Genomic DNA, 16,249 nt, shown 5'->3' with positions numbered 1-16,249 from the left:
AGAAGAACCTTGTATTCCAAGGTTGGGCTTAAGATTTGCAATGTGATTTTTACAAATCCAGTCCCTTAAAGATAGGCTAGAGTGATATTATTAAAAGGCCGTTCTTGTTGCCTGCAGTGAGAGGATTTTTAGCTCTGGCATAAAATACAGGGTTTTAGCTGCTAAAGGTGGGTATTTTTACACTATGTAAGGAAGAGTAAATTCTGAGAAGCATTTTTTCCCCCCTCTTCCTATTATGGTAATAAAATAAGCTTGTAAATACTTTAATATTGCATATAGTATAAATTACATGCTGTATACAGTGTATATTAATACAGTAGAAATGCTGTATCATATCTTTTTTACTTTTTGATAAAGAGCTTCAGATAAATTCATGTACAATTTGAAATATTTGGTATTTAGTTTGACTCTTATCCTCAAGAACGTGAAATGGCCATGTAACAGGTTTTGTCACTTCCTGGGTCTTTAGAAGCACTGGGAATGAAATGCCCTGGAAATGTAGGATCAGGAAAGAAAAGAAACAGAATTCGTTTCACCTGCAGGATAGAGGGACCAATACGTTTATAAATTGAAATAATTATTTGTTTTATTTCAGAAAAGGCAAACCAGAGTTCTAAGGGGAAAATGCTTGGGTGCTATTTAGGTAGAACTATTTGCATGTTTTCTCTGAGGGGCTTTTCTAGTAACAAGTATTTAGTGTGACAGACAATTTTAAAAATTCTGCAGTGACAATATTTTTTTGCGATGTTGTATAATATTTCCAATTACAACACTGATAAGCTGACTAGACACATCAGTGGTTACATTAGTGTGTTTGGTTTTTTTTTATTGAGCAGGTGAACTCTACAGCCAAGGCCATTCTGATGCATCTATTGCAGGGACAATTAGTGATGGCAGTATTGACTTGGAATAAGTTTGTTGAGGCCCTCTATCCCATCCTTCCTGTTTTACAGGTACTTCTGAATGCTTTAATCTGAATTTGATGTGTGAAATCATGTAAACAGCAACACTATCATGTTAAACAACAAACAGAATATTCACCTAAGTAACAGATGGAAAATAGATTAACAGTAGTGTATCTAGAGTTGTGTTATCAGATGTCAATGTTTTATAGATGTCCTAATGCTGGTCCAAGTTACTTCTCTGAATTCGTAGACAAATTTTAGCCTGGTTTTTCTAGAATGTGAAACTTTGAACTGTAATAGAGATCAGCACATAGTGATTGGGACTTAAATGGTTTGAAGATATGAGTAGATAATCCAGGTATAGATTAAAACATTGCACGCTTTTAGTTAATAATTAGAATATCCTCCATATCTCAAATTTGAAAATTGTAACACTTCTGTGATAATTATGTAGTTTTCTGATCAAGCAGGTGCTTATTAAATAGCAATATGTGTAAGCTGTGTTTTCTGTGTATTTTGATATTTGGTTTTTGGTTTCTTTGTTTCTGGTATTATAGAAGTATCAACAGTCAGTATTATCCTTAGACCTTAGTCTTTATATCTGTAGCAATGTGCAGACTTTCTTTTCATTATTTTTACTCTTGGCTTGATCTTATGGGAACTTTTGCCTTTTTCAGTCTCATTTTCAGCCTAATTGCTCCATCCTTTACTGTTTTTTCTCTAGTGCTAGAAATTTACCTTCTGTGATCTGCCTATAGTCGTCCAGATTAGATATTTTGCTGCACCTATCTGATCTCTGTTTCTATTTTGCCCTATTTCTGTCTTTTATTTATTAAATGCATCCAAGTAACTTTTTGTCTCTGTTTTTTCAAAAAATACCACTCTTCATAATTATACCTACGTACTTGCATCATTGCTATATATTCATTTGTTGCCTGCACCACAGTATTACCATAAGTTGAAAAAACTGCTTGTATAACCTAAACTCTTACATAAACGGCACAGAAATCAAGGCAGAAATGGGAAGAAATTACAAATAAGATGGGCCATGAAACAGAAGACCCAGACAGAAAAATATATGCAAAGACACTGAGAACTTGAAAGTGGTGGGAGGAAGGTTACTTCAGAACTTTCTCACTCAGTAATGTCAGGTTTTCTGTGTTATCCACATACATATCTTCCATTGGTATTCAAGATTAAAGAGGTGGAGGATTAATATAAATTGTAGACTACGCATGTGAGAAAGAACTTATCCCTGCTTTCATTTTTGTGAGTAGAATTTTCCTCTGTTCTAGAGTGGCTGTAGTGGCTACATACAGTAGATACTTGAGCAGAGCATACTAGAGGCCTTTATTTACCTGACTCATATAAAATGCTTTGTATTTCACGGTATAAATGTTTGCAGTATCATTTCTTGGTGTAACTGATTCTGGTATGTCTTGTTTGTGTGAAAATGCTTGGACAAAATATCTGAAAATAGACAGGTTTTAATGCTTTGAAGTAATTTTCTTGTAGGGACGGAATTTTAGTTATTGAAATGGAAACTGACCTTACAGAGCAGCATCATGTTGACAGATTGAAGGGTAAAGCTTCTGGTCAAAAATCTTAATTTTATTTCATTTGTATACAGGATAATTTGTTATTTTTTAAAATTGTTTTTCTGGAGGAATATTAATCTGCAGAAACAGAATGTTTTCTTAAAGGTTACTTTAAGAAGGTATTGCTTCTTCACCACCCTCCCTCAGCCTCTGAAAGGGGATTACCTTGTCTAATTTGCTAAATTAGTAAGAAGATTTTTTTTTTAAATTTTGGAAATTTTTGTTTGGTTGGTTTAGGGTTACGCTGACACAAAAGATACGCTAGGTAACCGTATCCTTGCTTTGAGTGAAACAACCTCTGACAAAGGAGAGGGTATTCTCCCTAGAACTACTAGACTACGGGCTGCTCTGCGTCTTCTCTTCTCAAAACAGCAGTTGTAAGTAATGCTCTGACATCTTCTAATTTTGATGATAACAATGTCTTCTCTAAAAACCAAGCTGATTATTATGTAGTGGGTTGATTTGAAAGGTAGATTAATCAATAGTGAGTTGAGTAAGTACCTGCCCATTAATTTTGTAAACTAATTAATTCTTAACTATACAGCTAAAGTTTTCCAATATAAGGACTTTATATTTTTGTTTACTTCTTTAGGGTTCGTTCTATAGCACTTAAACATTTAACATTCCATCTTTTGAATGAAGAAGGGGCAAACCTGAAGCGCCCACATCTGCATGGTAGTATGCTTTCCAGCATTTCAAACTTATTTATTCTAGAAAGAGCTATTGAGCTAAAATTGGATGATAAAACGGAGTCGATATTTAAGGTGAGTAAACTCTGTCTAAACAGTTGTCATCAATCAACACTTCTACTGGTCCATTCATTGAATTTACCACTTTCTGAATGTTGAAATACTTCATAAAAATTGGCTTGCTTCATAAAAAGAAAGCCATTAATATATTCTTTCCATTTGAACTGAAACAGTAGTTTTTATGCTAACATGCAACAATAAGAAAAAAATCCTCCTTTTTTTTTCCTCTCTGTAGGTAAGTTAATGGCAAGACTTGAGTACAGAGAACATAGGCCTGCTCTGTTTAGAACAATTTTCTTGAGCACTGATAGTTTAATTTTTCTTCTCCTAAAGCTTTTTTTCCCCACAAAATCAGTTTTTACTGAAGCAAGCACAAATAATTTTTAATGTGAAATATTCTAAAACAGATTACAAATTTATGTCTGTTTTCTTAATATTGCTGCTTTTGTAAAGTGAAAAACAAATCACAAGTATTTGACCTATGGGAACACATATCCTTTTTTTTGTTTTGTTTTAGTTTTTTTACTATCACCCTTCCATTCTCCTTCCTTCTTTCCCCTCAACACTTTCAGATTAGCAACATGTTAAACAAATGCTAAGATGCTTGCCCTCTGAAAAAACTAATCTGACTGCTCATTGTGTCCTTGATTTATACTCTTCCCATACATCTTTCATAAAGTTAGGACTTGAAAATTATATGGATATGTAGGATTATTTAAATTTCTCTAACCCTCTAACCATTAAATACTCAGTTTCCTTCACAGACTTAGAAGCATATTCCAGCATTTCTGTGTCATGTCGAGCTGTCTGTAGTCCTACGTAAATTAAGCATAATTTGTTAGAAATCTGCATCTGTTGTGCTCTAGAAACTGTAGTCTTGTTTTATTTCACAGGGGTGGTATTAGAGATTTCTTTCAAAAAGATTATAACCTAATCCTTATTACACGCATGTGGAATCTAATCAAATAAATTCTAATAAGGAATTTAGATCTTTTTATTTTCTACTTTTTGTTAGAAAGTTTGGCTGGTTACCTTCTTTCATAATAGCGTACTTGGATGTAAATCTAATGTACTTTTATTTTTAGGCAGAAACTGTTGAAAAGCTGTATGGCATCTTGACTTCTGATGCTGTTGACCTAGTTTTACGGAAGTCTGCAGCTGAGCAGCTAACTATCATTTTAGAAGGTAAAATTCTTCAGAAAATGTGTGTTCATGTGTTGATCATTGTGTAACTGTGTTGGTTTAAGCCCTGCTGGGACCGGAGAGCACGTTGCTGTGGTCCGTCCCCCACCCTCAGCCGGTCAGGCTGGCAGTGAGGCCCAAACCTGGGTTAAAATAAGAAGAAATGTAATACAACAGTGTGATAAAACAATCTGAACAACAACAGTGGCAATTATAGCAATAATAAACAGCAATAACAGTGAAGAAGACAAACGATATACAGAGAAATACCGCAAAATGGTTACGGAGCAGCTCCCCGCCACCAAAAAGCCAAAGCGAAAGTAAAATCAAAGTTTCCCGCCCCTGGACCTGACGTCAGCATGGTATGAATAACCCGGCTGGAGATCCCTTCCCCCTCTCTCTCTGCTGGGGAAACTCATCCCTATCCTAGTTGAACCAGGACAGTAAGCTTGCAGTTTTGCTAGGTTTTCTGTATATTTGTGCTAAGGGTACTCTTCATAATTCCTACATGTATTGTTGGACCAGAATTTTAACACTATTGTGGATGATCTACCAATTCAACAAATAACTATTTTTTATTTGTCACCCTGAAGAATAAGAGATAGTGGTCTTACTAGTTAAAAACAGCTTCCTTGGGTAATGGAGTAAGAGGAATTCTGTAAGCTCTGCAAGAGCTTTCTTCCTGCTTTTCCTTTTTAATGTTCGTTGGTTTGTTGGTCTGTCTTGGAACTAATGGTGCTTCAAATTTTTTTCTGTTGCTAACTCAGATGCTTAGTCTTGAGTGAGTGAGGCAATGGTTAATATAAAATACATATATATTTTTGGTGGTGGTGTATTTTAACTAAGAAAGTTAATTCTTAAATTACACAGGCTAGCTAAAGGGATTTTATTCTTAGAATGATAGAAGAAATTGTTCTGAGTTTCTTCCTCCATTTTGAGTTAGTAACTACAGTTAAAATGGATTGAAACATCGTTTGTGTGAATGAGGCTTCAGTAAACTCAAGCTAAGCTTTGATGATTATACCCTCTTTCAACATGAAGAGGCAGACTCCCTGTGGCATTTCATCTAATGTGTTTGCAAGGAAAGTGTTCCTCCTTTTACTCTGTGTTTTAAGTGAGTAATCATAAATTTGCATCACAGCTGTTTTCTTGTAATTGTATTGCTCACGTGGGGAAAAATTATGAATTCTGATAAAGAAGATCTGATTAAGATGCAAGTAAGCAATCTTGCATAGAGCATTATTTGACTTGGTGCAGGCTCCTAACTGTAGTTTCAAACCTGGGTGTTTGTACTCTACTTATTCAAGCTCTGATTCAAGTATGTTTTCTTCAAGGAACTCAAATCCTAATGATAGAACATAATTTTTTCATCCTGGGAAGGTGAAGTCTTAGATAATATTAAAATTAAAATTTTCCTTGTCAGAAAAATGATCTAAAAAATGATAAAATTTCTACTTTGTCATGTAAAATACAGTTATGGCAGCCAAAGTTTTCAGATGTCAAAAGATAATATGAAGCATAGCATAGGGTGAAATTGTAAAGGAAAAAGCACAGCCTTATCAGGACAAATTTCCTATGAAAGATCACTTTTATAATTATTTTAAAAATCCCCACAAACCCAACCAACCCAAATGACATAGCTTTTTTGTTATTGAGTATTCTTAAACCAGGTGCTATGAAGGATATCAGTGGAAAATACTCTCATGGTGATGGAGTAAATACCAGGTTTAGTTCCATATTAAACTGTTGAAAAGTGTTAAAATATTACAAGTGAAATTCTAGTTTCACTGAAATTGAGTTGCACTGGGCATCACTGTAGCTGTGGAACATAATTTCTCATTGGAAGTTATAGAAGATATTTAAGAGTCTGGTGTTCAAGAGGCTGCTATAGTCAGATAACAAGACTTCGAAGATGCTTGCCTTGGTAGAGCTAGAGCTGTGCTTGTTCTGTTGATTGGCAGTTGTGGAAACCTGTTCTCAACTGCCAGTTTGTCATCTTGCAGAAAGAAGCTTAATATTAAATTTATGCAGAACCAGTAATTATTACTTTTTTTTTTTTTTTTTTTTTTTTTAAATTACAGATACCAAAATGCATGGCATTGTGAAAAACTTGGGCATGGTAGAAAAGATTTTGTCTTACCTTAATGAGTGCATACATGTGGATGGCAAGGTAAAGCTATTGTTAGAAGGTCTCCTGCAAGGATTACACAGCATGCCAGTAGTACAATTTGCTTTTTTCTGCACTTATAAGACTAATTTTAGTGCATTAATACTGCACCTGTACAGAATCCAAATGTTTAGTAACAACTGTAATTGCAATATGTATTTTATTCATTATATTTTTGATAATGTTCAGAAGAAGATTGATTTGCGTACCTATGACAATAGTTAGCTGGAGAATTATCTGTGTTTGGTGTGGTTCTGAAATATGCCAGAACTTCCCTTCCAGGGAAGAAGAAGGTTTTGAAGACCTTAAATAATTTTTGACCTTATTAAAAAAAAAAAAAGTGTTATGTTGTATATCATAGTCTCTAAACTTAAGTTCTGAAGCAAATTATAATTAAAAATAAGATGTTATTGTAAATGGGAATCTACAAGACAGATTGAGTTCAAGGTATAAGTAATTTTCTGACCAATAGTACCTCATCTCACCAGGGATGGTGTCAGGAGATAAGAGCACATTTAAAGTTGAGTGTGTATTTATTGTAGATGACCAAGCTTTCTGGTTTTGTAATATGTCTAATCCGATGCTTGAATTTTTCTGAAATCCATTATTTGAAATAATTTTATGCAAGGTTATTTAGGCTGTAAGTTGGTCAGCATCACTTCACTGGATAAACTTTCTGCGTATTTCTTAGTTTGCTTGCATACTATTGTTAGAGCAGTCCAACAGTTCAAACCTTGAGTTATTTTAAGAAACCATGAGAATTCTTATATAGTAATGACTTCTTTCCCAAAAATGTATAAGACAAAAGAACTGCTTGGTACTTAGTGGAATTCTTCCTATTTGTCAAACTAATAGAAGTTACATTCTTCTTTGGCAATGGTAGGGGTTTTTTCCAGATTATCAGTATCCAGGATGATTTTATCTCTGTAGCATTAAGGAGTCTCTAGTCCAGTTTATGATAGCTTGAATATGAGTACTTTTGTTATCATTGAAACCCAGTTGGAGAAATTGAAATACTGGGTTCTTCAGGGTTTTTCACTGTGTGTTTTATAATGTCAGGTTTTTATTATCTTACCTTTTTTAGAGATACAGATTAATGCAACTAGTGTTATGTTTTGGATAGTAGGTAGATATTAGCATAATTATTTAATAATACAGAAGTACAAGCATGGGAAGTATATTGCCTTAGGCAGATCCTTCATAGCCAAATAGGAAAAACATCAGAATAATGTTTTTAACCCTTTATAAACTTTTAATCCAAGAACGGCACAGGCAACAGCTCTTGAGAGGCTGTGATACTTTTCCTTTGCATATATGGCTTGTGGAATGTAGGGTGTTTATACTGAGCAGTATGTTCAAACTTCACATGATGAAAGATGCAGAGTATTTTAGAGGAAAAATCTAAAATGGCACGTGTTGAATGATGAATGGTTTAGATCAAGTCATCAGGAGAGCATAAGTGGAAAGCTGTATATGAAATTCCACTTCTTCAAGTGCTAGCATTCAGGAATTTGTCAGTTCTGTGTTGATACAAGTTTTGGATCCCAAATGCTCTGCTCTGTAAATAACTGTAAAATGTTTCCTCGGCAAAATAACTAAGCAGTCTTACTCCACTCTCTTGAGTACAACCAGTAGAGGTCCCATCCTTAGCTCCCTCAAGCTCTGACAGTTCAGACTACTTCCCAAGAAAATGAGCTATCTACCAGAAGAGAAAATAAATTAAGTAGGAGCACTGCTTACCTCTTGTTTGATATAGCCTAGTCTAATCACAAAAGTGCTGATTTCATTAGGTCAGAGAAAGACCATGTAGGTCATTAGGACACTATCCTGAGGGAATCTAGCCCAGATTCTGGTTCTCCCCTCAAATGTTCTTAGAAAAGTGGCTACCAAGAAAAGGATAAAGGAAGTAGTAGATGGTAAAAGCACCGTTTCCATACTAAATAAGAAGAGATTTTTTTTATTCATTATTAAACTAAACTGTGTTTGGTGATGTGGTCTACAGAACAAAATTTAAAGGCAGAACCTCACACAAGCAAAGTAATGGTACTGTGATAGACAAAGTCTTCTCAATCTTAAGAGCAGTGACTTGGGTCATATTTTTGGCCCTTTTGGCAAACTGCTTTTTCTTCTTAGGTTTCCTGATCTGAAAGGGTGGGACCCAGAAAATGAATGTGATAGAATAAGCTATTTGGATTTTTAAAAAAATGAATAAACTTATATGGTTGTAAGTAACTGGTGGTTTTTTGAAAAACTTCAGCTCACGTGTATGCTTCTTAAAAATACATATTTTGAAAGCAAATATTATAATTGTGTTATGATGCCAGAGACCAATAAAATAACCATCAATTACTAATAAAAGAAAACCAGAAGTGAATAAACATTTTCTAATGAGGGTGCAGTTATCTGGATGAAATGTTCTTGTCTAAGAAAGTTCTAGATTTCTCTGCTATGAAAGTGGAATGTATTGCTTCACAGCATGACAGTTTTTATTAAGCATCTCCTAATAGATTTACCTAATTGTTATCTGTATTTATTCTCTGTTCCTGTAGCTTATGGAATCCATAGTGTTACCATGTCTAACACTCTTACGCAAACTTGTGTATGCTGATCCAGTAGTTCGTCTGTCCCTAGCACAGCAATCATCTTTACTGCTTTTGCTATTTAGAGGTAAAGATTCTATTTTGACTGTAATATATGCGTGGAAAGAAAACGTGTGAAATATGGTTAGATGTTTAACCAAAAGCCTTCTTAAGAAGCTTGTATCACTTCAGAGTCTCTAATATTTAAAATATAAATCATTGTGTGCTAGTATTACCCATAGTATGGCATCTGTTGAAGATGTTGACAAAATGACTGGAAATATATTTTTTTAAGCAGCATATTATGTATTATTAAATGTCAATGTTTTCCTAACACATTTTTAAATATCTTTATTTTATTCAGTTTCCCTGATATTCCAAAATGATCGTGCTGTTTTAACTGAAACTACAATATTGCTTTGTCTTCTGTTATTTGATGAAGTAGCAAGAACAGAAACGTGGTATGAAAAAACAGTTATTTAATGGTATAGTCTCTAGTTGAAACTTAGGGTTTTCATGAAAATAAGTTTTTTATATATATCCAAACAAAATATGCCCCAAAGTTTTGCATATCCAAAATTGTATATTTGTAGGCCAAAGAAATTGTTTCAGTACTTGGGTTGTATGCTGTATAGATCTACATGGCATATTTTTCCAGGATAAATGCTTTGTACCTCAGTGTTAATTTTAAGTTTACTTTCATTTTCAAAAAACCCTGATTGGTCTGTAATCCATATTTTCCATAAATGGAAACTACACAGATCAAACAGCTAGCTGTAGGTGTGGTTTTTTAATTTGGTAAGAATTCTTCTATTTACTTTGTCTTTTAACTGTAACAGTTGTCCTTAAACCAACAGACCTTAGCTTATGATATTTCGTTTTAAATTTACATATACTTAAGAAAAAAAAAAGCTTTTAGAATTCAAACACATGAAAAATAGACAAGAATGATGCATATTTTTTCTCTAATATAAAAAAGAAACAAGCATATGCTTTGGTATGCTCTTTAATTTCATTTTTATGTGCAGTAGATCTGCAACAAGTATTCTGTATCTGTGTCATTTAAGAACTATCTTAATATTGCATAATAATCTTTAATATCTCATAACCATGTTTATTAATATAAACTATCAATGGGTTATTAAAGAGCTAGCTGGAGGAAAAAATACAGCTATATCTGAATAAGTGCAGCATTAGTAGAAAATTGAAGCTTAAAATAGAGAACTTAATGTCTTGCAGGGCTGATGACGTACCCAGTAATGATACTGGCCTACCTACCTTCAGTTTACCTGTTGCTGTTGTTAGAAGGTATGTGTGGATGGTTTTGTTTTGTTTGTTTTTACACTTTGCTGCTTTCCCTTTGCTGTTCTTCCTGAAGTATGAAGGTGGAAGAATGAAGACAAACCTTTGATGTTAAATCCAAAGTTGTCTGCATTTTTAAACATGGAGCTTTTTCTCCATGTCTTTGTTTTCTGAAAACCCCCCACCAACCACTTAAATTTTTTTTGTTGTTGTTGTTTTTTAGGTATCATCTCCCAGTCAGGATTAGTGCTCATCATGTAGTTAGTCCTAATACTGTTGTTGTACCTTTCTCTTCTGAGTGCTTGGCTATGAAACCTGTGTCAGATATGCTTAAGATGGCTTGGAATCTGTCGTGGTACCATGGGATTGGAAACCTGTTGCAACTGATAAATTATGAGAAGGAAGCAGAAATGTGAGCCATTTTATCTTGATTTTAAATCCCAACATATTTTAATTAAATTAGTGTTCCATCAAGTTTAAATAGGTTTTCAACTTCAAACAGCATTTCAAGTTGTTACTGGTTTAAAAATGCTGTCCTTTTAAATACAAAGGAGCACATCCCAAGAGGCTGTAGATATGTTGTCATAGCTAATGCTTTACCTAAATTGCATTGATACAACTTTTATTGACGATCAAACTCATTTTAAACAATTTTAAATGGGCTTTGTGGCTGGTTCTCTTTGGTTTTTTGGGAGCTGCCTATTTTCCCCTTTATAGTTTAATGACTTTTTTCTCTCTTTTCTTGGGGATTTAAATTTCAAATAATTGTTCTTTGTAATGGTAATAGTAAGAATTATGGTAGATAATGAAGAAAATTCCCTTTACATTCTTTGGTTAGCTCTTGATTAAGCATCATTTCCCTCTTTGTATACAGAACTCAATGTCTTAAAGGATTCTTGATTTAATAGGGCTGAAATGATTGTATCTATATCTCTGTCCTTCTTGACAACTCTTTAATTTTTGCTTACGTCCTTTAAGGGGTACTACAAGTTTTATTAGTAAATAGTATGGTTCTAAGCCATTGGAAATTGCAGTTATTGATTTGATAAATTATTTTTGGTTTAAGTTTCCTCAGGCAAAACCAAAGCAATCTCTTAAAAAGAAAAGAGGAGAATAGTGTAGTCCAAATGACCAACATTTACAATAGCATGGAGGAAAGGTTCATTACAAATAATGTGAATATCACCTTTCAAGTAACTTTTTGAGAAGTACCATTTTTCCAAAGAACCCAAACAGCTCAGGATTTAAATGTGGTAGTGGTATTTGTTGTTATTGTTGGTTTTTGGTTTTTTTGGAGTGTGGGGGAAGGAGGAGAAAGCATTGGTTAACAAAAATAAATTTGTAAGGCAATTTTTTGTTTTGTCTTCTCATTTGAACTGGGAAGTGAGTCAAAACTCACTGAAATTGTTTGTAAAGATACTGTGTTACTAATTTTTCTCTTATGCTTTTTCAGATTTTTAGACTCTCTAAAACTATCCTCAGAAGACATTCTTGTACTCAAAATAACTCACACAAACTATGGACTGCAGTATTGTCTTAATTCAGTCATTCAGGCAGTATCCCACAGGGATGTTAGGACTGCCCTCACTAGGCTTAGTTTTTATATTCTGAATGACAGACTTGCATTAAAATCCAGTTCTGGTTCTTGTGGAACGACTTTGAAAAATTTTGTTTGGCAAAAAGCAATAAACAGGTAAGCATATTGATGGAAATCCATTAAAGAGTATGATGCTTAAATTGTAAATTTCCTACTTTTCATATTTTAAATTTATACAATTGATTGTCTGATTCTGACACATATGTGTTGTTTCGTGTATCTGCTGGAGGGACAACACAGCAGGGCACAATCAATCCAAGAGGTTCCTGGAGATCATCAGTGACAACTTCCTGATCCAAGTGACAGAGGAGCCAACAAGGAGGGTTGGTCTTCTGGACCTCATGCTCACAAAGAAGCAAGGGCTCATTAGGGATGTGAAGGTCTAAAGCAGCTTTGGCTGTAGTGAACATGAGGTGGTAGAGTTCAGGATCCTGAGAGGAGGAAGGAGGGCAAAAAGTAAGATCACAGTGCTGGATTTCAGGAGAGCAAACTTTGGCCTCTTCAAACATCTCATTGTTAGTGTCTGATGGAATCAGGCCCTGGAGGGAAGAGAGGCCCAAGAAAGCTGGTTAACATTCAGTGATCACTCCCTCCAAGCTCAAGAGTGGTCCATGCCATTGAGCAGAAAGTTGGGCAAAAATGCCAGGGGGCCTGCATGAATGAAAAAGAAGCTGCTGGCAAAATGCAAACACAAAAAGGAAGCCTACAGAGGGTGAATATAGGAAAAAGTAACTTGGGAGGAATATAGAGACACTGCCCAAGCCTACAGAGATGCAGTTAAGAAAGCCAAAATCCTACCTGGAATTGAATCTGGTGAGGGGCGTCAAAGGCTAAAAGGGCTTCTATAAGTACATAGGTGACAAAAGGAAGGTTAGGAAAAATGTGGACTTGCTGATGAATTGGACAGGGCCCACAGTGACACAGGACATGAAAAGGCTGAGGTCCTGAGTGCTGTCTTTACTAGCAAGACCAGCTCAGGAATCCAAGAGACCAGGAGGAAAGTCTGGAGCAAGACAGACATATCATTGATGGAAGAGGATCAGTTTAGGGAATACATAAGCAAACCAGACATGCATAAGTCCATGGGCCCTGATGAGATACACCCATGAGTGTATCCTAGCTAATGTAATTTCATGTCAATTTTGATCAATCAAAGTGACTGGTAGAAGTGTCTGAGAATGGGAAGAAAGCAAATGTCATTCCTATGTTCAAAAAGGGCAGGAAGGAGGACCTAGGGAGCTACAGGCTAGTCAACCTCACCTTGATCCCTGGGAAAGTGATGATGCTGCCAATCCTGGAAACCATTTCCATGCATATGAATGATAAGAAGGTCATCAGGAGTAGTCTGTATGGATTCACCAAAGGGAAGTCATGCTTGACCAGCCTGCGCATACTCTTGTACAGTGAAGTGACTGACTTGGTAGGTGAGGGGAGAGCAGTGGATATTGTGTACTTTGACTTCAGGAAGGCTTTTTGACAATGTCTCTCATAAGATCCTTGTAGAGAAGGTAATAAGGTATAAGTGGGATGAGTAGATGGTGAAGTGGATGGCAAACTGGCTGAAGGGCCAGGCCCAGAGAGTGGTGATAAGTGGCACAAAGTCCAGTTGGAAGGCAGTAACTAAAAATGCACCCTAGGGATCAATATGGGGTCCAGTCCTATTCAATATCTTAATTAATGATTGGGGTGATGGGACAGAATGCACCATTCTGCAGAAGCAGGTTTTTTTATGTGACAAAACTCAGAGGAGTGGCTGATGTGCCAGGGTCGTGCTACCATCCAGAGGGACCTCTACAGGCTGAAGAAGTGGGCTGACAAACCTCATGAAGTTCAACGAGGGAAAGTGCAAAGTCCTGCACCTGAAGAGGAACAACCAAGATATGCTGGGGGCCACCCAGCTGGAAAGCAGCATTGCAGAAAAGGACCTGGGGGTCCTGGTGGACACCAGGCTGAGAATGAGCCAGCAACATGCTTTTGCAGCAAAGAAGGCTAATGATATCCTGGACTACGTTAGGTGGACTGTTGCCAGCAAGTCAAGGCAGTGGGATGCCACCTCACTGAAAGTGTTCAGGGCCAGGTTGGATGGATGGAAAGTGTCCCTGCACATGGCAGGGGGCTTGGAACTGGATGATCTTTAAGGTCCCTTCCAACCCAAACCACTCTATGATTCTGTGCTGGAGAGAGTCAAATGAAGCACCACCAAGATGATAGAAGACTGGAGCATCTTTCCTATAAGTAAAGGCTGAGAGAGCTGGAACTAGTTAGTCTGGAGAAAAGAAGGCTCATGGGGGGGGATCTTATCTATATGACTACCTGAAGCGAGGGTATAAAGAAGATGGAGCCAGGCTCTTTCTAGTGGTGCCCAGTGACAGGACCAGAGGCAATGGGCATACACTGAAACAGGTTCCCTCTGAACATCAGGAAGTGGGTTTTTACTGTGAAGGTGACGCAGCGCTGGCACAGGTTGCCCAGAGAAATTTTGATGTCTCCATCCTTGGAGATATTCAAAAGCCACATGGACATAGGCCTGAACAACTGGCTGCAGGTGTACTTGCATGGTCAGGGTGGCTGTACCAGGTGACCTCCAGAGGTCCTTTCCAACCTCAATGACTATGATTATGTGATTCTGTATTTTAGTTCTACAAAACCAGCAAAAAATAAGAATGTTGTATTTAAAATAGTGATTATTTAAAAAGCATAGGTAGGCTTTGCTATTACTATTACTATTATTTACTAGTATTTAATAGATAATTACCTTTTTTCTTTCCTGTCTTGTGACCCCGTTGAGATTTTTTTTCTGTCTTTTACTATATGCAATTCCATGTTTACTATATGTAAACACACTTTTAAATATACATAACAATTTTGTATTAATACACAATAAATGTATAACAGTATATAATAATTCAATATAAGCAATATTTTTGTAAAAGCACTTAAATATATTTAATTTAGTATAGAGCATATAATCATATAATTAATATAATTCCATATTTGTTATAAGTAAATATATATAATAGGCATATTTACTCTATACAATGTCACATTTGCAGGTGTCTTCAGTCCTGTTAGTCTGAGATCTTAAACTCTCTTTTAATGTATGAAAATAAATATTTTTGTTTGCATTCAAGGTTTCTGCAAGTGCTTCCAGCTTCTGTGGAGGATGAGAAGCTTTTAGTGGATGTCTTAAGACTTTTAAACAAATTGCTTAAAGAGCAGAGATCAAGTTTGGACTCAGATCATCTAAAGTGGATCTTGAAATCATTGCTTAAAAGTGTAAGAATATACCTGAAGTTAGCTGTAGATTGTAAGAAATGACACAACTGTGAACTGGTTGGCTGGTTTGTTTCGGGTGTTTCAAGGAAACAGACTCCTATTAACAAGAACAAAAAATAGCAGGTCTTGTAGTATTAATGTCTGCTAATTTGTGGTCGGTGCTACAGTTCTAGTGTTTGGGGAACTTAACTTTGAACAAGAGTAAATTTTCTTCTCTCCTTTACTTGTTACATGATTTGTTTCTCTGAACTTAAATGTTGTATTTGCCAGAAGGAAACAACACCTGCCTCTGTGTGTCTTGGTCTGTTGTAGTTAACTACAGATATATGATTGTATAGAGCCATATAACTACAGTTAGTTATGCATAGCTCTGTGCACAGTACTATTATCTACATATAGCTATATATATATATACACGTGATATGGTTAACTACGTAACCATACATATACATGTGCAGACATACACAACCGTATAAAGTATGCTTAGCTACATATGTATTATCTGTGTAACCTAATGGATGACGTTTCATACAGGTGTGTTGGAATCTTCTGTGTGGCAAAGATACAAATGAAGTTATCTGTCTTGTCCCAACTTTCAATTCTTGTTCTTAATGCAAGTTTTTCCTTTTCAGTATGCCTGTCACTTAAGTTTCAATTTTAAATGGTTATAATATGTCGAAGTAAAATATTTTTATAAGCATGAGGAAGGTATTATGTAAGCTTACAATTCAGTTGTTGTCTTTAAAATGCAATTTTTTTAATTTCATTTTTTTTAGATTCCTGTGGTTTCTATTTGAGAGATTTGCTGGGGCCAATACTGTTCATTTAAGATGTGTAAAGCTGGAAAGTATAAAACTAAATAGGAAATGAACATCATAAAACAGTGTAAAAAAA

At 35.5% G+C, this 16,249-nt stretch overlaps 1 protein-coding gene across 2 annotated transcripts in view; it reads left to right on the top strand.

The window, feature by feature from the left end:
* Positions 1-16,249, top strand: part of RTTN (rotatin) — a 90,413-nt gene that overhangs the window by 25,291 nt on the left and 48,873 nt on the right. For both annotated transcript variants that reach the window (XM_074897772.1, XM_074897773.1), the window contains 11 exons: positions 837-953; positions 2,741-2,880; positions 3,096-3,267; positions 4,338-4,437; positions 6,516-6,604; positions 9,151-9,268; positions 9,545-9,641; positions 10,420-10,488; positions 10,706-10,894; positions 11,936-12,175; positions 15,211-15,355. In XM_074897772.1, coding sequence (XP_074753873.1) covers positions 837-953; positions 2,741-2,880; positions 3,096-3,267; positions 4,338-4,437; positions 6,516-6,604; positions 9,151-9,268; positions 9,545-9,641; positions 10,420-10,488; positions 10,706-10,894; positions 11,936-12,175; positions 15,211-15,355 — 1,476 coding nt within the window. The remainder of the gene's footprint in view (positions 1-836; positions 954-2,740; positions 2,881-3,095; positions 3,268-4,337; positions 4,438-6,515; positions 6,605-9,150; positions 9,269-9,544; positions 9,642-10,419; positions 10,489-10,705; positions 10,895-11,935; positions 12,176-15,210; positions 15,356-16,249) is intronic.

The sequence above is a fragment of the Athene noctua genome, chromosome 2 (assembly GCF_965140245.1).
Source record: "Athene noctua chromosome 2, bAthNoc1.hap1.1, whole genome shotgun sequence".
Taxonomy (NCBI): domain Eukaryota; kingdom Metazoa; phylum Chordata; class Aves; order Strigiformes; family Strigidae; genus Athene; species Athene noctua.
This window is presented reverse-complemented; position numbering and strand designations above follow the sequence as displayed.